Source organism: Octopus bimaculoides, chromosome 3, assembly GCF_001194135.2.
Source record: "Octopus bimaculoides isolate UCB-OBI-ISO-001 chromosome 3, ASM119413v2, whole genome shotgun sequence".
Lineage (NCBI taxonomy): Eukaryota > Metazoa > Mollusca > Cephalopoda > Octopoda > Octopodidae > Octopus > Octopus bimaculoides.
Window position 1 is genome coordinate 101518571 of NC_068983.1, and position 26934 is coordinate 101545504.

The 26934-nt window shown below is 32.7% G+C and overlaps 1 protein-coding gene across 3 annotated transcripts in view; it reads right to left on the reverse strand.

Moving 5' to 3' along the window:
* Nucleotides 1-26934, reverse strand: part of LOC106875919 (dynamin-like 120 kDa protein, mitochondrial) — a 68429-nt gene that overhangs the window by 39185 nt on the left and 2310 nt on the right. The window contains exons 2-10 of one of the 3 annotated variants that reach the window (XM_052966381.1): nucleotides 19570-19918; nucleotides 17577-17717; nucleotides 16137-16230; nucleotides 15665-15805; nucleotides 9357-9416; nucleotides 5423-5505; nucleotides 4170-4223; nucleotides 2179-2283; nucleotides 1300-1386 (exon numbers count right to left, since the gene is read on the reverse strand). In XM_052966381.1, the coding sequence (XP_052822341.1) occupies nucleotides 1300-1386; nucleotides 2179-2283; nucleotides 4170-4223; nucleotides 5423-5505; nucleotides 9357-9416; nucleotides 15665-15805; nucleotides 16137-16230; nucleotides 17577-17717; nucleotides 19570-19918 (1114 nt within the window). Of the gene's footprint in view, nucleotides 1-1299; nucleotides 1387-2178; nucleotides 2284-4169; nucleotides 4224-5422; nucleotides 5506-9356; nucleotides 9417-15319; nucleotides 15806-16136; nucleotides 16231-17576; nucleotides 17718-19569; nucleotides 19919-26934 lie in introns of all 3 variants that reach the window. The other 2 variants (XM_052966380.1, XM_052966382.1) reach the window with 2 other exon arrangements.

Genomic DNA, 26934 nt, shown 5'->3' on the forward strand with positions numbered 1-26934 from the left:
ATGAGTGGTTGGCTTTAGGAAGGGCATCCAGCTGTAGAAACACTGTCAAATCAGATTGGAGCCTGGTGTAGCCATCTGGTTTCACCAGTCCTCAGACAAATCGTCCAACCCATGCTAGCATGGAAGGCGGACGTTAAATGATGATGATGATGATGATGAATTGTTTCAGAGCTGAATACTCAACTGTTCTTATCAAGAACAATAGAACAGTTTACAAACTAACATCACAATACACAATATAAAGTTTTTAATGGAACCCATTAATTAAGGATTTCTTTTTCTTTTAGTATGATATAATTCAGAATTTCTTCATTTATTTTGGAATACAGAATTGATGTAAATGCACATTTATGTCCTATGTATGCAAAAGGAAAGAATTTTATTAATTCCCATCAAAAGAAACAAGCCAAGTTATATTTATAGAATTCAAACTACAATATGTGAATTTATAAAAAGCACTCGTATCAGTGTCAAATGAAAGGCAACCTTGCCAGCACCACATAATAACACTCATGCTGACACCATGTAAAAGTGCTTGTGCTGGTGCTACATAAAAACCACCCAACCAACACACTCTATAAAGTGGTTGGCGTTAAGAAGGGCATCCAGCCATAGAAACCTAGCTGGATCAGACTGGATCAGACAGGAACCTAATGCATCTTTCCTGCTTGCCAGTTCTAGTCAAACCATTCAACTCATGCCAGCATGGAAAACGAATGATGATGAAGATAAATTTGTGTTGTAAGAGCAGGTGAATTCTGAAGTTTGAGCAGTGTTTTCTTATTTTTTATGAAGGAAAAAAAATCAATTTTATCTCTTAAAAAACATTAAATAAATTCAATAGGCGCAGGAGTGGCTGTGTGGTAAGTAGCTTGCTTACCAACCACATGGTTCCAGGTTCAGTCCCACCGCGTGGCACCTTGGGCAAGTGTCTTCTACTATAGCCTCGGGCCAACCAAAGCCTTGTGAGTGGATTTGGTAGACGGAAACTGAAAGAAGCCCGTCGCATATATGTATATATATATATACGTATGTGTGTTTGTGTGTCTGTGTTTGTCCCCCCCCCACCATCGCTTGACAACCAATGGGGGTGTGTTTACGTCCCCGTAACTTAGCGGTTCGGCAAAAGAGACCGATAGAATAAGTACTAGGCTTCCAAAGAATAAGTCCTGGGGTCGATTTGCTCGACTAAAGGCAGTGCTCCAGCATGGCCACAGTCAAGTGACTGAAACAAGTAAAAGAGTAAAAGAGTAAAGAGTAATAAACACATTAGATTAATTAAATAATTTTCTAACCTACCCTTGGCAAATTATCTTGAGTTTTGTAACTGGAATCATAATCAGCAAGTTCATCAAGAACATCAGAATACATGTCAATGAGAGATTTCTGAAAATCGAGAATTATGGAAATTGTTTCAAAGATGAAAAATAACAACATTGTCATTTCATGTCAAAGTACTTGAACATTCACTTCATTACTTCCATATCTCTTAATTCCCCATCTCCTTTTACCTCTCACTCCTATTTCTTTCAAACTCCTTGTCATATTTATTCCAAAAATCTTCATTTATATTACATTGGCATAAAAATAATTTACTTCAAAATGTTTGATTTTAAAAGACAAAAATCATTCAATCTATAATACGATAAAAAGGGGCAGGGAGAAAATATATCAAAATCATAAATATATTTTCTATGAGTTAGATCAATTTTAGAATGTTAACATTCGGGGGCCAGATGCTTTATTAGCAGAATGCTCTTTGAACACCTACTGTACTAATATGTGATAAACTTGCTGCTTGGATACGTAAAACTAAAAACTAAAAAATTAACATGCAGAAATGATATTTATATTAAGTGGTTAAAACATTCAATTTACAATCATGAAGTTTTGGTTCAATTCTACAGCACAGCGTCATGGTCAAATTTCTACACCATAGCCTCTGATTGACCAAGACTTGTGAGTCAAGATGGGGAGATGGAAACTGTGTGGAAGCCAGTCACACACTGTGTCACACTGATTCAGCCTGTGAAATTCATTAAGAGTAGGTGTGTCTATGAAATATTCAACCACTTAGATGTTAATTTAACAAGGAGGTAGTTCAGTTGATCAAACAAGTAAATGCTTCTTTGCTGGAACAATTAAAAGTGTATGCTTTAGATAGTAGTAAATACCAACCTTCATTGTTCTTTTTTTACCATTCCTTTGATCTTTCAAAATCAACTGTTTGCGAAGTTCTCTAACATCCTTCTCTAAACGATCAACTTCCCTTTGGTAGCGTATCTAACAAAAAAAGAGAAATATACATCAACATAACCAATGATATTTCCTATAAATACTAAGCAGGCCATCTTTTCTGATCAAGTGACAATCTACAAATGATCACACTCATTCTTATATATTCGCATCATTTCATTATTTTAAAGAAATCCTCAGAATAGTTAAAATTTGAATTCCTAAATTCATCTAATTTCTAACTTAAGTTACAATCCAAAGCATTTTTCCAAACTGACATGAGGTGCAGGAGACTTTAAGAGCTGCTCTCCAATGCAGCCTAATCTTCTTAATTCTTTTCTACATACTTTAATCATAGTCTGCTTCAGCCAGTTCCTCTTGAAACACTCTCCCACCAAATGCATTACCTATTCAGATTACATGGCCACAATACAAACGCATCCATACACTAATTCAAGTTACTTATACTGAGTTGAATACTTTCACTAAGCAATAAGTTCTTTGCAAACTGAATCAACTTTCAAATCTTACTATCAACCATTTCACTTGCAAAAGGCAGGAACATCAGACCTAATTTTTTTTTTACTTCTTTATAAATGTAATGTTTTATATATATACATATGTGTGTGTATAGATAATTGAAGATTGGAATTTGTGATATAATTTTTGTTACATTGGTGACAATTGTTTCAGCAACACCATATTGAAAAGCTTCACATTATGTTTATAAATATCTGCCTTATTAATGATCTAGTCATATATGCTATATAATGCATTTACATCGCCAACCATGGAATTGTCTCATTAGAACTGTTTATAAAAACAACAGATAATATAATCTAGGTAAACACCTGAATTGTACTGTCCCAACTGACCTACTATGTACTTCCATGTCTGGTAATGAACTGAGCTTTATATAATAAAACTTAAATTGAAGTACAAATAATAATCAAAAAAAACATTTTCACTAAATTATAAGTTGATAAATGGTATAAAGAAGGCTAATAAGCATAACTGGTTGCAGAAATAAGCATGGTTAAGAAATTCACTTTGTAACAAATGGTTTCATGATAGTTAATTATTTTTATCTATCTCTTATCATAATTTTTAAGGAACATCTCAACTGTAATCTCAAGGATCGAAGCACCACAAAGATCAATCACTAAAAAAAATAAATGGCATGACAGGACTTGATTATTGGACTCGACTTAAACAGCCGAAACTCTAATCTCTGCAACAACACTGTGAGCAATATATTATTTGCACCATGTGGAAAATATTCCACCAATATTATCCAAATGATATTGATATTATGTTTACAATTCACCCAAGCCTAGGCCTCCATGCAATGTGTCTCCTACAAAGGTCAAGATCACATCACATAAAAACATTGCGACATAATTTCTTCACTGCAAATGGTCCTACTTTTTTCAATGTTATCCTGAAAGAAATTAAAGTAGAAAAAGACCCAACAACTTTCAAATGGTACCTGGACAAATTCCTGCAGGAAATACCAGATAAGCCACCTACACCTGGATACGTCTCAGCAAACAACTCTCTGCTTGAATGGTCCATGATGTCCCAAAATAATTAATTTAAAACCTTTTCCAGGTGGTGCTATTGAGTTAGTCATGGTCTGGGCCAATAATGGCTGAAACCAATCTAAGTTATCTAAGAAAACATATTCTTAAACAAGGTGCATCTTATACCCTGGTTCACCTTATAAACAATAAATATGATATAAAGAAATATGTAGAGCTAGAAAAAGATAAAAAAAACAAGCTGAGCTCTCTGTCACCATGAAAAACAAATATAAATGAATATTGAATAAATGTATATAAATATGATGCATATAACTTTAAAGTTATGAAGATTGAAAATAAATGTTAATGAGCAAGCATATTGTAAAAAAACTGTATAAAGAGTAGACTAACCTGGACATGAATGAGCTCAGACTGAAGTTGCTCTACTTTTCCTTTGTCTTCATACTATAAAGAATAGAAAATGTAAGCAGCAGCCAAGCTGAGTGTTTATGAGAAAGCTAGTGGCAAAATAATAAGCTTTATGTATCAGTTATCAGAGAAAGCATTATAACAGCTTCATAATTTGCTCAATTGCACATATGAATGAGAATAATAATTATCATTATTAATTATTATTATTATTATTAATTAAAAGATTTGTAAATTATTTGCAGTTCCAGATTACAAAATTATGAATGCAGAATGAAGGTGTACAGCTCAGTGGCTAGGGTTTTGAGCTTATGATAGGCAATGTATTCAATTAACAGAAAGGGTGAACTGTGTCCTTGAGCAAGGCATTTTATATCACATTACACTAGTCCATTCAGCTAAAAACAAGTACCTGAGGCTACTTGTTATAGCTCCAGCTACCTGTAATGAACAAGCACTCTGTTCAGGGGTGGAAGTCATGTTGCTTAATCACCATGGAAACTAGGGTAAGTGTGAGCCAAATAAGCTCGTAGGAATAAGACGAAATAGATTCAGATATTTATCATAATTACACAAGATTTCAATTCTATTTGCTTGAATGAAATTTATTCCTCTAAGATGAATCTCACAGATAACAGAATTATCATAAGCCAATTGAAAAATTCTTTAAAACAGAAACCAGAGTGTGGAAAGTCTTTAATTTTATATACAGATTTTCAAAATTAATATAATCTTTTATTCTATTTAATTTCTTTTTATTGGTTTCATGATTTCTGTTTGTTTAAAAACTGAAAAAAAAAAAGATCTGAATATTTATAACCAAAGATCATATTGCAGAACATGTAAAAAATATTTTTGTCCAGATTCTGGTTGTTATTTCTATCTCAGTTCCCATCTCTAATCTTCTGTCTCACACTAATACACTTAGCTACCCACCTTTTCTACTCCTCTATCCCTATTCTCTCTCTCATATTTACTTTGTACCTTGAGGGTACCTTCAGCAAGACACCTGTTCCCTCTATTATGTTTTGCATCTTTCACTTAGTTGAAGGGTGCTGTCTTACAAGTACTTGGAGACCCATCCAACCCATACCAGCATGGAGAAAGGAACATTCAATGATAACAATGAAGATGATGATATATGTAAACAAAACCTCAGTCTGTTATCTTTAAAAGGAGGATTAAAATAATCTAAAATGTATTACAGCAAAAACATTAACAGAAAGAATGCTTACATTTGATGGATTTTGTTCTGATGAGGAGGAACGACCTTCACGTTCAACTTTGGTTTGTTGAAGAGAATTGTTCAAGTTTCTATCTGCAGGAGAGAAATACCCACAACACATGATTTTAATACATACACATATTAATAAAGACAACCTCTTTATCGCATAGAGGCACCATGAACTACTTACTAGTGTAAAATGTTAAGATTAGAAAATCAATCTTGGTTAGTAAAAAAAGAAAAAAACACCTCAACAATCTTTACAAAGATCCATAAAGTCTATGACAAACTGCTAATATATATCTTCTAAAGATTTTATCTCATATCATGTTTCAATTTACAGCAATGTTAAGTGGAAACAATAATGTTCTAATATATACATGACAAAATTTATGCTACACCAAGTAATGATTTGAGAAAATTTGGAAAAATTAATCATTTCAACTTACTCACACATTGATTTAAAATCTTTTTTTAATTTAAAAATTATTTTTTTCAAATATAAACTTCATTATGTTTGCAAAATTTACGGTTTGCTAAGCACAAGGAAAAGTATTTTTTCTTATAAAAGACACCTTTATGATGAAATCCAGTAATAATTAATCCTTTAAGGAATTATATTTTAAAAAAATGTTATTGAATGCAATATCAATTAATTAATTGATCAAGAAAATGGCCAGTAATCAGGAAAAGGGCAGTTGAAGTATACCTTGCTTTGTATACTTATTAAAAAAATATATAGTCTTTAAATAAGCAAACAGACATAGACATAGTCATAAAGAGGGAATTTTGTAAACTGACACACACATAAGAGTGACAACTGCTCATGCCGAATGTCATTGAAAGAACAACTATTACCCACAGGTGTACAGAATACAGTTTTTATAAACAATAATTAGTTTATAAAAAGTAGAATGCAAATTTGCTTCTATATTGGTAGTAAAAAATTACATGATAAAAAAGACTATTCTGATTTATTGCAGTACCAAATTACTGAATTGCTTTTTTAATTTTTCTCTTCCTTAAAAAAAAAAAAAAATCATTAGCTTTTAAAACCTATAAAGCTGAAGAAAAAAAAATCTAAATTTCAATGTATCAATGGGTGATTTAAGCCATAAAGATATTAAGTACAGGGATGAGTAAGAAATAGCATTAGTTTGAGGGTTGCTTGGATGCTTCCAAAAAAAATACTGAATAATTCATAGTTGTCAATATCGAAGAAGTGATAAGAATTAAAATGCAAACATTCTATATATAACTATAGTTGGTACAAAAATGTATGGAAGTGATATATAATAGACAAAATTAAGTTAGTGTTGCAGGACATTCAGAAATTAGGAAACCTCAAATATCTATTCATAAAACTGAACAACAACAACAAAAATTAAAAACAAGAAAATATAAAACAGAAAAATGAAAATTTGAAAGAACTAGTAATGTGATTAACAAAACAAACAGTTGTAATTAACAGAAAAATAAAATTTGAAAGAACTAATAACAGTATGTGATTAAACAAAAGTTATACTTAAAAGAAAAATGAAAATCTGAAAGAACTAATCATGTGATTATTTGCAGGGGAAATCAAATACTTCTCTGAATGGAGTAATTAATTGATATGATGCTTAAGTAATAAATGAGAGAATGGAAAGGGGGTATGTTGATCTGTTTCATCAAAAGATAATCAATTGTTAGATAAAATTAAGCTGATTTACTAAAATAACTCAGAGCCAGTGAAATTTTAAACTAATATAAATCTCTACTGCTGTAAATTGTGTTATTTCATTGAGAGAATAGTAATGTAAAAGAGCAATTTTTATTCACAAATTAAAAATTAATCCAGAATTGACAATTCAAACATAGCTTGTTAAATTGAAGTAAATCTTAACTGTAAATAAGCTCAAAAAATACTTGGCAGGTATGTTATCCATTTAAGCCATTTATGGCTATTGAAGTCAGCAATTTTGCTTTGTGTGTTATTATTCAGAAGAAAGACAAACCACTTCCTGAAAATATAGCTAGTTTTTTGCAAACTAATTTCTCTAGATGAACTGGTAATTAAGCACCATCCAAAAGTAAACTAACTCGACCAAAATGTAATGTCAGAGCTGTGATGTAAACTCATTAACTGTGTTTTGCAAATGACTGAACAATTTTCATCTAAATGATAAAACACAAAACTAAAATTAATTTAATCTTTTCCATGTAGTAGTACATAAGCAAGTAACAACTCTAAATAAACTGCTACTAAATAACCTTTAGAACTAACAATAATTATCAATGGGAATTTTCCTAATAGCTTATATAAACTTAGTGTTGTATAGCAACAAATAAATTGCTTCTACAGTGAACCCTGTTAAATTACACATTTATTTATTAATATATTCAGAGAAAAAAAAAAGGGACTGGTGTAAAAACTTGAAAATATATTTGAATGCATGCATGATGTCTCTAACACCACCACAATAGGAATGGAGGCCATAGAAATATTAGAAATATAGTGTTAATCTTATATCAATTCTGATTAAGCAAACATTTAATCAAAGGAATTCCTGCTGTGAAACAATCATTCTTCCTATGTGTAACTAGCACTATATCATCTGTACCTTCCTTCTTTTTAAAATGATAAAGAGAGATAAGAGGAAAATTTTACTACTATTTTATGCATCCAGATAACAATATAGAGGCTCTCTTGGTTTGTTACCAGATCATTGATGATTGGATCAAATATTTCAGATGGACACAACAGAGAAAAATATAATTGTATAGAACTGTTTATTCAAGCCAATATAGCAAAATGGACTTTAATTATGACAGCACTTACTAGAAAAGGAATAATATTTTTGCTTCTAAATTAGCCGAGATAAAGTTCAATACAGTGAAAAATATAAAAATATTCATTTAAATTTCAAACATGTTAAAAAACAAAATGAAGAAGACAGTTGACACAAAAATAGTAAAATACTAACTACCAACTAAAACATGGAACAAAATGTGAAGTCAGATAATTAAAGAAAGGAGAATTTAAGGAATTTTAATTTTTGAAAATGTAAAAAAGGAAGTTTATGAAAAAGAAATGAAGTTATAAGGATGATCACCAAGCACAACAAATCATTAAAACACCTTTGACAATTACTTGTGTAGTTAGTTGGGTTTCAGCTAATTTTACATGCTGAACAAAATACCAACTAGATCTTTTTAGATAGCACAAACTCTAGTGACTCAGCCAATAACTGAGACAATAGACCATGAACAGATATGGAAGTTTGCAAGTTCAGTTCATTGCTAAATCATCAACTTAACTTGTATTACAGTTCTATATTTAAGAGATGAGGAATTATGTACATTATTTACATTTGACGGATATTTGTCCTCATCTTGTTTGTTGTTAACACAATGTTTCAGCTGATATACCCTCCAGCCTTCATATGCCCATGGGCATATGGCATAGCGGTTAAGAGCACAGGCTACTAACTGCAAGATTCTGAGTTCAATCCCAGGCAGTGACCTGAATAATAATAATAATAACATCGAAAAATATCTTAGGAATGAGAACCCAGGTTCGAAATTTCCCCAAGATACCTGATGAAGGCTGGAGGGTATATCAACTGAAACATTGTGGTTAACAACAAACAAGATGAGAACAAATATCCGTCAAATGTAAAGAATGTAAATAATTAACTTGTATACACAAGCATCATATAACTTATGAAATCTCACCGAATGACAAGTGTTTACCAAACAATAAAACTACATTAAACATCAATGTATAGTAAACACTCATCTACATCTATTTCTACTTGAACATTATCTGTCATTTCACTAAAAGAGGTGCAAATTTTGTATACAAATATTTGTTATCAGTAAAAGATTTTTTTAAATTAGAAATATTAATAAAGTAACATAAAGGAATAGTTGAAACCTAACAGTTTTTGGGTTCTACACACCTGTGGGTAGGCCTGATATCCCAAGCATTGACAAAACTGGTCCGGCTGAATGGGCAAAACCTGTGGACAGCAAACAATAGATAACAAACAAGTCAAATATAATTAACTGTATCCCTTTGAAACAGAACATTCTGGCATTTTTTTTTTTTCAAAACAAAGACTTATCAATGGAGGATTTTGAAATTTAACAATAAATAATTAGTAAGGAAAAATTTAAGAGATATGTCTAATCTAATTCATAATTTAAATAAGTATATTAGAGAAAAGGAAAATGACAAAAAAGATTAAGGTGATAGGCTAAAATTTTTTTGTTTGAATTATTCCAATATTCAACACAATTCTCATTCATTAGCCATTAAAATACAATTAAGAATTGCTCAATTCTTAGTAATGTATAATGAATGGAAATGTTTATACAAGATAATATGGTGACATTGAAACAAATGTAAAACTATTTAATGAGGGAAATGAGATAAATTGAAAGAAGCATGAATTGGAGACTAAGAGAAAGAGAAAACAGTAAAGGCATCATGAAAATAAATTCCAAACTATAGTTCTCTCCACCCACAGAATTATCTTTTAAGGAAAGATATATATGGAAATCTTTCCATCCCTTCTGAATATATAGATCTCTTATGAACTCACACCACATAAATTTAATCCTTTTGTTACCACATTTCTGTCAAAATACACTGCCCTAGTTTTAGTTCATTTTTAAAATGAGAAAGAAAATAATAGAATAGCTTTATCATTATTTTGCTAGTGTTTGGAATATTAATTGACTAGAAGGTTTTAATTTAGATCACTTTAAAACAAGAAGTTTGTATAAGAAAATTAGGTGTGGTTTCAGATGGGTAGGTATCAAAAAAGGCTAAGGAATCATTGGACATTTACAAGCAGTCTCTTTTTTACATTGGACTTGATGCCACATTTTAAGCAGTCTTGCTACTGATGGGACTCCAATAAGGAGGAGAGTTTCAACCCAGAATGCAAAGAGTGAGATCTGATACTGCAAGGTATTATGTTTGACACTAACAATTCTACTAATCTGCTGCTCTGGACTGATGCCTTATTTATCAAACCCCAAAAGGATCAATGGTAAATGTTGACCGTTGACTTCAGTGGGATTTCAACTCAAAATACAGATGACTAGAACAAACACTACAAAGGCATTTTTTCTGATGTTCTGCCAACTCTGCCAATTTGCAGTTGCTAAAGATAAACTGATATCTAAAAGGAGAATGGAAATGGCAAGAGAAAATCTACTAGAAAACATTGGATATTAACAGAAGACTTTAGCACTCATTAAAAATCTAGAATTATATTCTAACTAGACTACATCCATAATTCATAGAGTTCAAGTTAGAAATGAAAGAAGTAGAAAAAGAAAATGTCTTTGATAAGAGAAATCCATTTGTGAGTGATCCGTTCCAAAAACAAAGAATGAAGGAACTGGTAATAGGTTATAACCTCAAGATAAATCATCACAGTATAGATGCAATTTAGAGGATAAAATGTATTTTAATGGAAATATTTTATTTGGACAGTTCTCTTTAAGTATTTCCTATACTCTATCATAAAACAAAATTTCAATTGATGCACCTGGAGTCAAGTATCTGACAAAGTTCATACAAGAACAAACAAGACTCAACATATTTAGGAACACTCCCAGTTCTCCGTCGTTTTGTTTCATATTTTGAACCAATATCAATTAGTAGATAATAAAAGCCACTTTATTTTTGAAAATATACAGCTTTCAAATCATTTGACAATTATTGATGCTGATCAAAAGCTGTCACAAATTTGTTTCATAAGGAATAATAGTAATCGTATCATAGACACAAGGACTTGTATATACAACAACAACAACAAAAAAAAGAAAAAAACATTCATATAAGACACAAACAAAACTAAAAACATCCACCTTGAACTCTTAAAATTTGTAATACATAGAATAAAGCTATCCTTTTAAAAATGGGAGGGTGATAACTTATAGTTTGATATATTAAGAAGAAAAACAAATTAAGATGATTTTGAAAATAGTCAATAAATTAGTTCCTCTCAATGCAAAACCACTGAGTCTACTAACCAAACAAATTAATGGCAAAAATTTAGGGAAATTATGTTTTATCAGAGCAATAGAATTAATGGAAGTTGAAAAACAAATATCTGAAAGGGAAAATGCACATTATTTACAGTGTTGGAGTAAAAGCCGTGAAGTGTTAGAGAAAAGCTGCTAGAAGCCTGAACCATACTAACAGAGAAATGTTACTAAAAGATTGCTAAGGCAATTATAACAAGTGTCTAAATGGACTAAAAAAACTAAAAGCAAAAGAAAGATTCAAGTTGAAAAAAATTTGGAAATTTAACTGTTAACTTAACATCAAATACTTTGGATGTTTCCAATTTGGAGAGTCATTGAAATTACATTTAGTACTTTGAAGAATACAAACTATAAGCCAACTAATGGCTCTACAACAAAAGAGCTGGATTTTATTGTAGAAGTTGAAGAGTAGTGTAATGACTCACAGTCTTTAATGAAACTTTCATCTCTCCAGAATGTATTTAACTAAATAAGTTCCGATGGCAATACAGGAGCAAATATTAAAAGTCTGGAGCAAGTTTGGCATGAGTTATTGAGCTATCATCTCTTCATTTGACGACTTCATTCAGTTCAGTCAAGTTGGCTCAACTTAGTTCACTTTTCTAGTATTACAAAAAGAATCTATTTGTGCAAAAAAATCTATGATTAAAGCATACCACTCTATATTAATAAAACTTAGATTCTTACCTTTAATTTGAAATATCTATGAATGCATTGGCAATTATAAACACTGAAATGTTCTTCTAACCTAAGAGGTAAGCCATAAGTTACAGAACTAATAAATCTATAAGATGAGGAAAAAACTGCAGAAACTACAAATGCAAATCCACATGCAATGGAACCACAAAAACACAGATGAGCAAATGTTTGATAAAATACTTATTACAAAGAAATCATCACTTACTCTGTATGTATGTGTGTGTGTGTATTATATTGCTTAGTGTTCCAGTATTAAAAGTATCATTTAAACAAAATATCTAATGCGGGATGAAAAATATGGTTGAGAACAAAAACAATTAAAAATTTAATATTACACAAAAGAAAAGAAGATTGTTCAGAACATTTTCTAGAACTGAAAAACTTACAAACTGAAGAAACAGTCAGAATCACTCACCCCTTGTCTCCCATTCACTACATCCATGCCTCAAACCTACCCAACCACTACAGTCATCACCTACTCTTCCTTACCTTCCTTCCAACATACTTACCATTCAACATTGCTCTTCATTTGTTATATTCAACCCATTACTCATGCCCCATCTCTAATTATTCTTAACTCTCCCCATATACTCTTGCAAACTTTACTCACCCACACTCTCTGTTCTTCTGTCTCCACTCATTTCTTCTCACCTCACATCTTGAGGATCCACTCTGACCTCCACATCACTATTATTTTCTCTCTCTTTCCAGCTCCACCCGTTACTCCCACCCTCTCTTCTATAAAGTGAATAGACATGTTGCTCCTGTACAACAAGAAACCTATTCTGTACTTTCATATTTTAACCACTCATCTCCTAGCATAAAACCACTTTCTTCTCCCGTAGCCCCAATCAGTTAAAGGAAATATTAGTCTTGCAAGCCACATGGTGACCTCACTAGTACTGATGCTACAAAAAGCACTTAGTACACTATATAAAGATGTTAATGTTAAGAAAGGTATCCAGCCAAAGAAACCATGCCAAAGCAGACACAGGTACACGATAGTCCTTGGACTCATTGGATCCATCCAACCCATGTCAGCATGGATGTTGGACATAGAAAAAGATGATGATGAGATGATGATGAATCAAATACATAACTAACTGACAGCAAGAATTTACAGTAAATAGTTATAAAATCTTATTTATCAATAAAATATTCGGGTTTTTGTCAGATATGCAAAAACAAAACATCAACAAATCAATTCTAGGAACAAGGATATTCAATGTATACAGTGAATTGAAGAGGAAAATTTCAAGTTATTTTAGGAGACTAAACTAAGCATGTAGGAAAATAAAAGCAAAGGGAATTAGAATAACTAAGAATGCAGCAGCCAAGCAGGCAAACAGTTGCTCTAGCATCCATGCTCAAAACAGCCAAGTAGGACAGACATTGTACAACATTACTCACTTAAAAATAGTTAGAACTGAAAACTTTACCAATTGTAAATAAGAATTTCTTTAGATTAGGCACAAGACCCAATTTTTTGTGAGGGAGGAGTATAGTCGATTGAATCGACCCCAAAATATTACTGGTACTTATTTTATCAACCCAAAAGGAATGAAAGGTAAAGTTGACCCAGGGCAAAATTTGAACTCAGAACAGGGAGATACCAAACTAGTTACCGTAAAGCATCCAGCCTGGTGTCTACTGTCTCAGCTGTCTCCAACATTTTTCTTTTTTACTGGAAAATATTAATTAATCAAAATAACTGATAAATCTTAAAATATCATAAATATACATTGCAATGAATATATATCTATCAGGAGAATACCGTCATTTTCAAAAAAAATCCTCATATTTTAAAATATCCCAAGTTCACTTGAGAAGTTCAAAGTCCAATTGAAATGTTTTACACTTCCTATAAAGAATTTATGTAGATTGTTTTTGAAATACTAAAATATATTACTGTTAGTTGCTTTCACTAATAACAGATACCAAACTTATGAGATTTGAGGCATTTATCAATTGTAGAACATGAAAATAGCAATCACTTCGTAGATTTAGTCTTAATCATTAGCAGTGATAGAAATCAGAGATTATTTACTCTCTTACTAATTTCAGTCATCCAGCTGTCACCATGATAAGGCTTAAACAATTTCATACAGCATTTAAGAATCCAAGATGACCACCCATCCAAGCTAGACTCAACACTGTTTAACTTCAGGGACCAGACAGATTTCATGTTTTCAGTATAATAAAGTCATACATATAGTTTATACCGATTTATTAATGTTTGAAATCTTTAATGGAGGTTTTCTTTATTTATAAAGTTGGTGTTCAATCTTTATTTGTTGGGAAATTTCTATCAAGGTTTACTTGTCCTTGATAAACCTTCTTGAGACCTTTTTAACCCTTTAGCATTTAAACCAACCATATCCAGCCCAAATATTTTACCTGTTCTATGCTCAAACTGGTCTGATCATACCACTCACACCTACCCTAAAATGTCATTCTACAAATAAACAATCACATCAAAATCTCAAAGCTAGAAGATAATGCATGATTAATTCAAAACAATGTATATAAATAAGCATTACATTTGATAAAAATCATCTGAATGCTAAAGGGCGAAACATAAATCCAAGAAACTATTGTCTTTCAAAATAAATCTTATCACTTAGTTTCTTACAATCCTCCCCAATACAGAATTATATTCTTTTACTAATTTCAGTCATTGGATTGTGGCCATGTAAAGGTACCCCTTCCTAAAATGTAGTTAATTACAATACAAGTAAATATTTTATCAATTTTGGAAGAGTCAAAGCAAAGTACACCTGATAAGGATTTGAACTTCTCAAGTGGTTAATGAGTTTTTACATATTTTCCAACGTTTTCTTTCTTTTTTATAACTAAATAACGATGTCATGCACATTTGAGAATTTTAAAATACAGAGAATTTAATTTATGATGAAAATGAGAACTCCACTGACAGATCAATTTTTCTTTAAGCAAGTAGTAGCAAGCTGTACAAATGGCTGAGCCTAATTTTGCCAATACTGTGAGAAAACAGCCAAGAGAAGTTTAATTTCTTCTGAGATAAAAATGAGAAATCCTTTCAAGACTAAAGTAGCTGATTGTGATCAACACCGAAAAATCCAACTGGGCTATTTTAAGCATTCTAGACTTTTAAAATAAGGACTTAAAAACAACGATCTACCCAATATATCATTTGGTACTGGATAGTTGGGAGGCCCTTTAGCTTCCATACTGGCCATTTCCCTATTAATTTTCTCCTCCTCCTCTTGCATATCAGTAGAGATCAGATCAATACTAGTTGTAGCATCAACTTCCAAATCATTTACAGTGCTATCACTGATAGAAATAGGATCAAGCTCTGAGATCATTTCATTGTCTCCAAGAACCTCCCTAGCTTCAGCTTCAGCACATATATCTAACATTTCTTTGCGCTCAGAAATTTCATTAATATTTTCAGCAAGAATATCTACAGATTCTTTTGGACTGATATTCTCAAGAGTATCGGTAGCTGTCAGGTCTTCAGTACCTAGGACTTGCTTCTCTTCAATTCCCAGAAAATCTTTAAATGATTTATTTCCATTTCCTAGGAAGTCTTTGATTTTTTTTTCACCAGTTCCAAAGTAGTCTTTGATACTACCAATATCAATGGCAAATGTATCAGGCATGTCTGCAAAAGAACAATTTTGATTGAAGTTAATAAACAACAAGAAATAAGAACAAAGTGTCAAATGTACAGTAAATATTCTTGCTTTTAAAACATTAGATATTGACATCTAATTACCACAGTAAAGTATGACAACAATTATAGTTTTTATATAAATTATTATACTTTCCTATTTTTAATTAGAAGATACAATATTTGTGAAATCAAATCAAATTCAAAAGGCTTAGTTTATTTATTTTTATTTTATTTAGTTTGCAACGCTAACTTGACTACAAACTTAGAATTTTACAGTCTAAAGTAAAAGATGTCAAAGTGAACATGAAAAGTACTATACCTGGAGTTGAACGATCAAAAGACGTTTGGTCCATTTCCTCAAACATGATTTCAGCAGATGGTAAATTTTTAAGGTTGTCCTCATTCAAAAATTCCTATAACAACAGCAACAGAATTAGTTAAATCCAAACCCAGATAAAGATATATTTTCCAGCATATAAGTTGGATTTTTCACATGAAAACTTACAACTACACAAAAAAAGAAAAAGACAGGTCCATTTACACAAGACAATTGTGAAATACAGCAAGATTTAGAAAGATAGTGTCAATATTTGAATGCTTACACTACAAATTTTCACTATGTATGACATTGTCTTGTATGCTTGAAAATACACTAATAAAAAACAAAAATAATTTAACATTTCACTGTTTGCACTTAATTTTTACTGGAGAGAAAATAATGTCAATATGTTTGTCAGAAATTGTTACCAACACTGTCAATAATTAAAAAAAAGCCAATGACAACATGGTTTTCTTGGTTTGATCATTAAAGGTACCCACAGAAAAGAAAGAATGGAGAAAACATAGGCAGAAATGGTGAGTTTGATCTCAGAATGCTGAGCTTCAGACATGATAACACAGAATTAAGATAAATTGTAATAAGTTGTACAGCACACCTGTTCAAACCATGACAAAAAAATATTTTAAGAAAGAGGTTTGAGTAATCATCATTATCATCAACATCATTTAATGTCTTGCCTTTACATGCTTGTATGAGTCATAGGAAATTTGTTTAGGCAGATTTAAAGTCAGATGCCCTTCCTGTTGCCAACCCTTACTCGTTTCCAAGCAAGGTAATATTTCCCATGTTCAGACATGTTCCTAGAGAATATGTTGCTTGTATGACAGTGATGCTCATTTACAACCATCATGTAATGTCCAGATAAGGGAACATAGACAAAAAAAAATATACACACACACACACACAACAGATATCTTTCAATTTCTGTCAATGAAATCCACTCAAAGTCTTTGGTCTGCTCAAAGATAAAGTAGAATACACTTGCTCAAGGTGCCACTCAGATTGACTGAAACTGAAACCACAAGGTTGGGAAGCAAACTTCTTAATCACACAGCCATGCCAAATATTTTTTGTCAATGAATGAATGGCTGAGTGTCTAAAATTAAATTACAGAACAGTAAATTAATCTCAGTATTTTGAGCGGGCTACCCCAACAATGCTGATGCTCTGAAGTCTTGATAAAAAGACCAATATTGTTTCTGAGTTTTTAGTGAGCTTTGGGGGGGAGGGGGCTCCTAACTGTATAGCATTGCTACCTTTTAGTAATATTATGGTTTCACATAATTCTGTCTGTTGCTAATTTGGAAAAGTCAGATTCTTAGAAAGTTATAATTTTTTTTTTAAACATACATGTAATGTGATTTCATTTTTTTAAATGTGTGAATAACAAGTATGAAACCAATTAAGCTTTCAACTTACCAACTCAGGCAGTTTAATCTGAGAGGTTTGCTCTCGAAATGAAGCAGTTAATTCTTTCATCTTGTCAATATGTTCCTGTTTTGGCAAATAATCATGTAGCCAACTAGTATCTGGAAGCTGATCTTTGAATTCTTCATATTTCTGAAAGGAAAAAAAAAAAGATTAAAAAAGCAAAACAGATTACACATACCATCATGATTGTCATCATTGTCTTTCATGCTAGCATGGGTTGGACAGTTTAATAGGAACCAATGAGCCAAAAGATTGTGTTGAGCTCCAATATCTTCTTTGGCATAGTTTCTACAGTTAGATGCCCTTCCTAATGTCAAACACTTTACAGAGTGTACAGTATAGAGAGTTTTATAGAGCTGTACATTATATTAGAGGTTTAATATGACATTTTTATTTAAATCAATAACTTCTGTTTCAACAACATGACAGAGGAACTAAAACAGGCATAGGCAGCCGTTTTGAAGATGCAGGCTGCATGAGACATGGCTCATCATCAGGCAAGTCACACTACTAAATAATCTATGGTAATTTTTCATTAGTATGCCATTCAGAAAGTCCCATAGAGTGCAGTTTTCCCATGACTGAAATTAAAGGTAGAAAGACCTAGAGTTGCTGATAATGACTGCAATCTTTAGTTTTCCTGAAGCTATAGTAGGAAACCCTTACCCAAGCTGGTAGTGGGACTAAACCTGAAACTACTTGGTTGTGAAGCAAACTTCTTAACCATATAACTGTGCCTATGCTTATACATACATACATACATACATACATACATATATATATATATATATATATACATATATATATATATACATACATACATATCATTTTATGCCAGATTTCTATGCCTGGGACTGCTTCTAGCCCTACAATGCAAACTTGATGTTTTAAAAAAATCTATATCAAAACCTATCAAAATTTCAATTTATGTTAAAAAAAAAACTTAACAACAAAGTGTTTTTACTAAATTTTTCATTCTTTAAAAATGAAGGCAGAGTAATTCAACAGAAATATGGTAACAAAAGGGTTAATCAACTTAAGCATAAAATGGTATGAAATAAACTGAAATAGTTCAGCCTGAATGGAATAGTTAATGATCTCAGTAAGAACTAGTGATAAAAATCTGGATTGGTGAGTGAGAAGTGAAAATGACTTCATTCTTTGTAGCAGAAACTTCAGTTTGTTCACAAATTAGTTAATTATGGGAATGTGAAACATCATTAAATCATTATGGCAATTCAGTAGCTTAGTTTTGAGGCTTCTGTCTTAAGCTCAATACACAGATTTTAAGTACACCATATCTATTAAAGGAACTACAATCTAAAACATTTACGTACAGTTTTCTTTGTCACGGATGGTTATAAAAACTTAAATATTCTTTCAGATTGTAAAAACAAAAGTGAAGTCTTTCCATAATCCAAAGGGTAGGCAATTTGTCTTTAGTAAATTGAGACATGTGAAATCATGTATTTTGCCTAAAATCACAACAAAATGACCATATTCATCATCATCACTTAACATCCATTTTCCATGCTGGCATGGGTTGGATGATTTGACAGGAGCTGGCCCGCTGAAGAACTGCCTGGGTTCCATGTCTGTTCTGGCATGGTTTCTATGACTGGATGCCCTTCCTAATGCCAACCACTTCACAGAGTGTACTGAGTGCATTTACGCAGCACTGGTATGGGCGCTTTTACATGACACTGGCATCGGTGCTTTTTACATAGCATCAGTGCCATGGGCCCGCAAGATTAGGGATTGCTCAACTGAAAAGGGATGTGGGGGGCATGCCTGTATGCAAAGACAACCACAATTTTAATTTGCTTGACATGTCTTCACAAGCACAGCAAACTGCCGGAAGTCTCTAAACCATTATTCCAGCATCTTAAGCATTTAGCAGCTGGTCGCATATGCACAAGTTGATCATTTATTCTTTTAAAAGAGAAAAAGAACAAAAAAAAGCATTTTCATGCAAACTTACTTTTGAGATAGTATAGCCTCCACCAATTGTTCCACCAACAAGTATATACCGCACTTTCAAAAGACGGCCTGCAATTCTAATAATGATGCCTATCTGTCGAGAACTTGAAACAGCAACTGGTTTAGACACTCGAAGAAGAGGTTTGAAAACCATCTGCTGAGAGTACAAATTTCCATGAAGGCTACGAGACAAAATAGGATGGCAAACGATTCTGAGTGATCCCAGTAATCTGATGGAATGAAGAGGCTTTACATATGCAGGTTTCATAGTGGCATGTGCAACAGTTGAAAAGCATTTTTTATTTGTAATACTATTGACAGCCTTACGAACACATCTTTCACACCATGGGCTACAAAATAGAAATAGTGACATTTAGAGCAATATTTAAAAAATATGAATTGATAGAATATTACATGCAAATTTCTTTAAACAAGATGGAAGACAATTTATCGTTATACTTAGTGAACATTCATTTTATATCAACTTTTGAAACACAGCAGTCCATTAAGATATCTGCCTCATAGAAGCAGCTTCTTTAATAGCTAACAACAACTGGTTTAACCCTTTTGTTACCAAGCTGGCTGAGGCTGGCTCTGGCTCTGAGTACAAATGTCTTGTTTTCATAAGTTTTGAATTAAAATGTTCCACCAAACCTTAGTCACAGTTTATGTTCCTAACACTAGCTGAATGATAACTAAGTTATTTTACTAAATTCATTCTTATATTTAAAATAATTGAAAGAAACACAGAGAATCTCAAAATAGATACAATAACGAAAGGGTTAATTAAACCCATTAAAAATGTTAAAATCTGTTCACATCTAAAATTCTAAACCAGTGTTTGTCAACCAGGGTCCATATAAGATTTTTGGAGTTCCATGCAAACAAAATAGTAAATTGGGGATCCACAATATTTTAAGAGTCCATGAAAAAATTTTGCTTTAAATGTATTTATCACAAGAAACAGGTTTCTTGCTCTAATGTTTTACATAGTTCAACCAATACAAGTTGATGTGTACAAAGTGAAAGAGGAATTTTGAAGTAAGTATCGATAAAACTAGTTTTTAAACATCAAATGACTACAGAATGTAACTGCAATGAAAGGGGTCCATAGACAAAGAATGGTTGAGAACCACTCTTCTAAACATATAAAGAAATTATTATTCATTCTTTTTTTTTTTTTGTCAAATCTGAAAAGCTAAATAACAGTGAAATGTTTGAAATTCTTAGACATTACTCTGTATTTAATTCCCAAAAATAACCAATAATATGATGTCAATCAACTCAGACTAAACATGAAGATACCATTAGACTTTGATGCAAAGGCTACAAAGAACAAACATTGATAAATTAATGACAGGAGTAGCAAAGAGGATAAGGATATCCAGCCTGTAATATAAATGCCTGTTCTTAATAAATCAATTGTTGAACTTGGATAAGTTTTCCCAAGCCCAGTAATCTGTTTATTTTCTCCCTTCTTTGTTAGACATTAGGGTTTATGTAATTAATAATTGTTTCTTGGGCATTTTGTTACTGCCAATCTACTCCACAGTAGAGGCTTAAAAAGATTTACTCTTAGGGTTGTAAATGATCTAACTGACAATTAACAAATGACGTTCACTTGGTATCTCAATTTACAGCCAAAAGAAAAACTAACAAAAAAACCCACTAAACATGATCAGCTCAAGTTTAATAAAGCTTATATGAAAGGGTACAAAATAATAACCTATAAGCACTCTACTCAGACCTGTTTAGATATAGATTCAGTTAGTTATAGAAAAAGACTTTTAGTCATGATTTTGAAGCATAAATAACAGGGTTCAAGCTGTGTCCAAGAATAAATCTACATGAATTTGACTACATTATTATTACTATTGAATATTAATTCACCTAACAGTAAGCAGTATAAAAGTTGTGCACATGTGTAAGACAACAATTTTTTACTGGTGAAAGTCATCTTGACTTCCTGTTATGATGTAAATAATTTACAAAGATGATTAGAATGTTGCAAGAAAGAAGCACAAGATGGATTTTAGGCCTAAGAGTAGACCAAGAACAAGATGTTAAATAATAACAATAGTCTCAGTTAGTCATGCTTTAGAATCTAGAGGGAAAGTGTAATTATGACTACTTCTAATAGGACCCTATGGAGTAGGTGCCTGTAGAATCTACCCTCGCAACCTTTCCAGGAATAGTGAGAGAAGATGAATGGATGAACAAATTGTCATATACGACTGAAGATTCAATATAGTCTATTTAACTTTTGCATCCTGACTTGTCAAACTACAGACCTTCTTGTCTTCACAACTACTTATTACTGACTACCTAGTCACATAACTTGTTCTGCATGTGTGTCAAAGTATGAAAAGCCATTTATTCATAACATCGATTTCATAGTTCTACTATAATGCTATATAACATCAGTATCTTCATATTTCCCTGAAATGTTATGGTTTAACAACCCCAGGTAGATTGAGTACCTCAAGGAACTCTTTTACTACCGGCTTGAGGCTGTTGTCTTGTCACACATCACCATAAATATGAGTACTTTTGAAATCAGGAGAGGCTGATTTGTTTCAAGTGATTTCAGCATAAGTCAAGGTTCCAGTCCCATTCCTTGTGATAGGGACAGTGTTGTTTCCAATTTGCATCACAAAATTCACAATTTCCAAGTTGGAACAAGGTACTCCATTAATACAGAAAGATTTTGTAGCCTGTTAGTAAGTAAAACTGTAGGATAACTGAACAATATTCAGGTAAGAAATAATTCAAATTTTTTCCTTGGTTAGGAAAATACAGGTAATATAGAATCATTTTTGTAAGGAAAGCAGTTACTTTTCTGAAGTTAAGAACAGATATTACTGTCAAGGAATTTTTGGGTATTATACGGCACCAAAATTTTTACTACTCCATTCTGAGAGAAAATTATACATAACACTTATTTTATGGCTGAGCTCTTCCAATTAGAAATATGAATAACCTCTAGCCACTTGAAATGGAATTCATGATGATAAGCAGCAATCTGATACCATTAACATGGGTATCATCCATGTGTACAAGACTACAGGAATCTAATAAAGTCTACTCTTTTGAAGAAATTTATAACTGTTACACATTTATGACATCGATGTATGCAGTCCTCTACAGCATGTGAATAGCCATGCCACATTGCTTCAAACTTTCATATACCTCTAATGCTACAATGAACAGTTATAAATTATATGCCTTGTGGATACTTTGAGCAGAGCAATAAGACTGAAATCGGAAAGAACATCATTTTCTAGAGTTTGTGTTTGATCCACTAATATTGTCTCTCAGCACTGGAGCAGTTACTCTAGATATTGTCATTCTGGAAATGATTTTTGCCTAATATCAGATCTTCACACATTCTGAAGGTAGGCTATGAAGATTTAATAGAACACTTTCTATCTAGAATATGAAATTATCCTAAACATTATCTGAACTAGTATACTGTGGTTGCACTTTAAAATGTAACTGAGAGAATGTTAATGTGAAAAATAGTGTGTCCTTTGACATGTGTAATATCTTAATCAAATGCTGTCGGCTGTATGATTTACAAAGATATAAGTTTTGGGAGTTCTTTTTATGTGGTTTAAAGATTAATTAGTCTATGATCAGATCTAAGCAAGAATTTTCTGCCAAGGAGCAATTTATGATCCATACTCTTAAGAAAGTTTCCATCTCAATATTTGGATAATTAGTGTTTAATCTCTTTGACATATACAGTCCTGAATAAAATTCCTAATAAGACTACCCACTACCATCAGTTGTTAATGTAACTTCTTTACTGGTATCAATATAAGTGTGTGTGTGTGTGTGTGTGTGTGTGTGTGTATGTGTATGTGTGTGTGTGTGTATATGTGTGTGTGTGTGCGCGCGTACACACACTTTCAAGAATACTTCAAAAATTATAGAACTTCTTTTCTGAAATTCAACATTTTTCTTGCACAAATTTGAATATCAACTATAAAAGTTTACCAATCCTAAAAACTGACTCCAACTATTTCTTATTAGAATGTGAAAAAAGCTCCTGTCTTCCTGGGTCTCCCTCTTCTACACATTCCTTATACAGCTGTACACATCTTTCCACATCACATGCCCATAACAACAGACTCTTCTCTTACACACTACATCTGATTCCTTTTATGCCCAGTTTTTCTCTCAACATGTTTGTACTCCATCATTCATGGACATTGACATTGCACATCCAGCAGAGCCTGCTTGTCTCATTTCTTTGTATTCTTCACATGTCCCGCTATCATGTAGTATTGCCGTTCATGCACAAGAATCCTAGTTTACCTTTCACTCTGAGAAACTTCTTGTTAAAAACAGAAGTAACAGCATTATGGACTTTCTCCAGCCTGTTCTTACTCTGGCTACTATACTTTCAGGTCACTTTCTCCTATAGCTCATAAGGTCGCCTAAGTAACAAAAACTATCAACTACTTCTAGAGAAACTTATCATTTGAGGAAGTCTATTTTTGCGCGCATTTAGTGTTTATTGTTCCTGCACATCTGCCACTTACAAAGTCTGCTTACTCTATCAACCTGTGATTCCACTGTATAAGATTCCTATCAATTCCACTTCAACAGATCAAGCAAAATCATTTACCTGATGGAAGTTTTTGCTAAGTTGACTTTAACTAAATTAAATTTTGATTCCAGGTTTGTTTCAGAGAACTATTACTTCCATTGAGAACAGAAGTTTTCTCTCACAGAATGAAACGAGATTGTATGAACAGCAATGCTACAGGATAGTGAGACATGGGCTCTGAATAAAGAGATAGTGAGACATGGGCTCTGAATAAAGAGAACATGTGTAAACCAGAAAGAAACAAAGCTAGAAAGCTCCATTGGATGTGCAGTTAGTGCACATAACAAGGTACAAATGTGTTGAGAGAAAAATTGGGCATAAGAGGAATCAGATGAGGTGTGCAAGAGAGATGACTGCACTGGTATAGACATGTAATGCACATGGATGAGAACAACTGTATAAAGAAGTGCCACTCACTTGTGGAAGTGAGAGACCCAGGAAGATATGGGACTAAATAGTGAAAGCTGATTTCAGGACTTCAAATTGCACTGAAGAAATGATAAAAGACTAAGATGACTGATGATATGCAGTGCTCAAGAGAACCTGCCCATCTCAGTGGAACTAAGATTCTGGAAGTATATTATCAATATACACAATTGAGCCCCTCACGCAGTTTCCTTGTCAAACCTGCTCCTCCACCTTTCATTTCTCTATCACTGGTCTTAGCATCACTTGTCTGACTGCAATATTCTGCTGCTGTAATTAAATGAGAGCAGAACTCCATATCTTATTTTTTCAGTGATACTATTTAACTTTCATACAACATAGAACCACTTGACATCCATCCTTTATTGCTCCTATTACCATACATCTCTCCACAATCCTCTCCACTGAACTACTTCCTTTTGATTTGCCTGTATCACCGTACATCTCTCATTGTCCCCAAGTACTATGTCCTCTCTACACACACTTGCAACCTCCCCAACTATATGTCATCTCTCTTTCTTTCATCCTTCTCCTGTCTACTGATGCTCTTTACCTTTCTGTACAGCCAGTCAGCACCTACTTCCTCAAATCTCCTCCACCTTTCTCTACATTCAACTCTATACCTTTCTTAATCTCTAGTCATCATCTACTTGCCATCAAACTCATATTTATCATTGAACACCACACCTGTCTCAACCCTTTTATTCTTTTACATGTTTCAATCATTAGACTGTGCCCATGCTGAGGTACGACTGCATTGAAGAATTTTAGTCAAATTCACCAACTCCAGTACTTTTAATTTTTACTTATTCTATTGGTCTCTTTTAGAGAACCACTAAGTTATGGGAACCTAAACAAATCAACAGTATTATATTTGACAGAGTAATCTGAATACTAAAGGGTTAATTGAAGTTGTTACTGCTTAACTTGTTTACTTCTTATACTGCCTTTAATATTCTATGAATTTACATAATCAAGAGTTACTCGTCTCTTCTGTTCTATATTGAGTACATTCACATCAAGAGTCTTCACTGTGAACACCAATGATTTCAACAAGAAAGTCCATAGTCTTTATTTTAATTCATCCAATCTGGTTATTCCGAACAGTTTACACTAGCTAATCTGCTCTGTATTTTAAATCATGGACTGACCCATTTTCTCTCCAAATACACCACTTTGATCTTCCAAACTTAGCCTCTGTTCTGGTGTCTCCATTGCCTGATCATTGGTTTCCTCAATGCATATTACTTCACATCAAAATATTGCCTAATATCTTCAGCTCCTCTAAAGAACAGAATCAGTAAATTGATCAGGCCTCTAATATATCAACTACTCACTAATGGCAGAAAATATGTTATTTCTGACTCTGCAACTGAATGAGTGACAGAAACTTTCTCCGAACTTAAGAAATCAATATCAAAGCCCATACTCCAGCCTCTTCAAAACAGCTTACATGGATGCTGTAGTGCAGCTGTATATTAAAAAAATACATCCTACAGTCATCATCACCATCATTCATCTGTTTTCCATGCTGGCATGGAATGGACAGTTTGACTAGAGCTGGAAAGCAGGCGAACTGCACCAGGTTCCAGTCTGATTTGGTTCGGTTTCTATGGTTAGATTCCTTTCCTAACACCAACAACTTTATAGAGAATGCACCAGCATGGGTGATAGCAGCTGTGCTCTTGCAGGCCAATCCTCTTCAGGAGGAGAAGCAGCGATAACAATTCTGCTGACCAGCCGTTACAAGCTGCAAGTTTTGATCTGCAAATGAAATGCTTAACATATGACATTGAAGAAGAAACAAGATGCTGATGTGTAGTATATCATTTTTTTAAATTCCTCCTTAACTGTAGCTATGTTGGTATTTACCTCAAAGAATATCATTTAAATATTCTGCTTCACCTGAAATGAAAGGGTTCTGTAAACAAGTATAATTCCAACTGGGTCCTATTTTTGCAGGTATTTAACAAACATAATACCCCTATTCAAAAAGAGAAAATTCTCTGATGCTATGAGCAACTAACCTATAACATTCAATCTTTCTCCAGTTTCTTGCAGTACATATCCACTAGAAAATTTCTCTCAAATCATACTAATGCACTCTTGTCCTTAAGACTTTTAGATTCATTCTTGAGCCAGTACTAACAGTATACAAATTAGAAATCTTCTTAAGTTATTTATTGGTAACATTGCACATGCAAGCATTTGGGACTAAATCCAAGAAAATGTCAATACTCCTCAACCACATTCCTACTCCTGAGTGGTATTCTTCATTTGTCTTTACTTTCCTGCAATTGCTGCTTGTAAACTACTTAAGTCCGC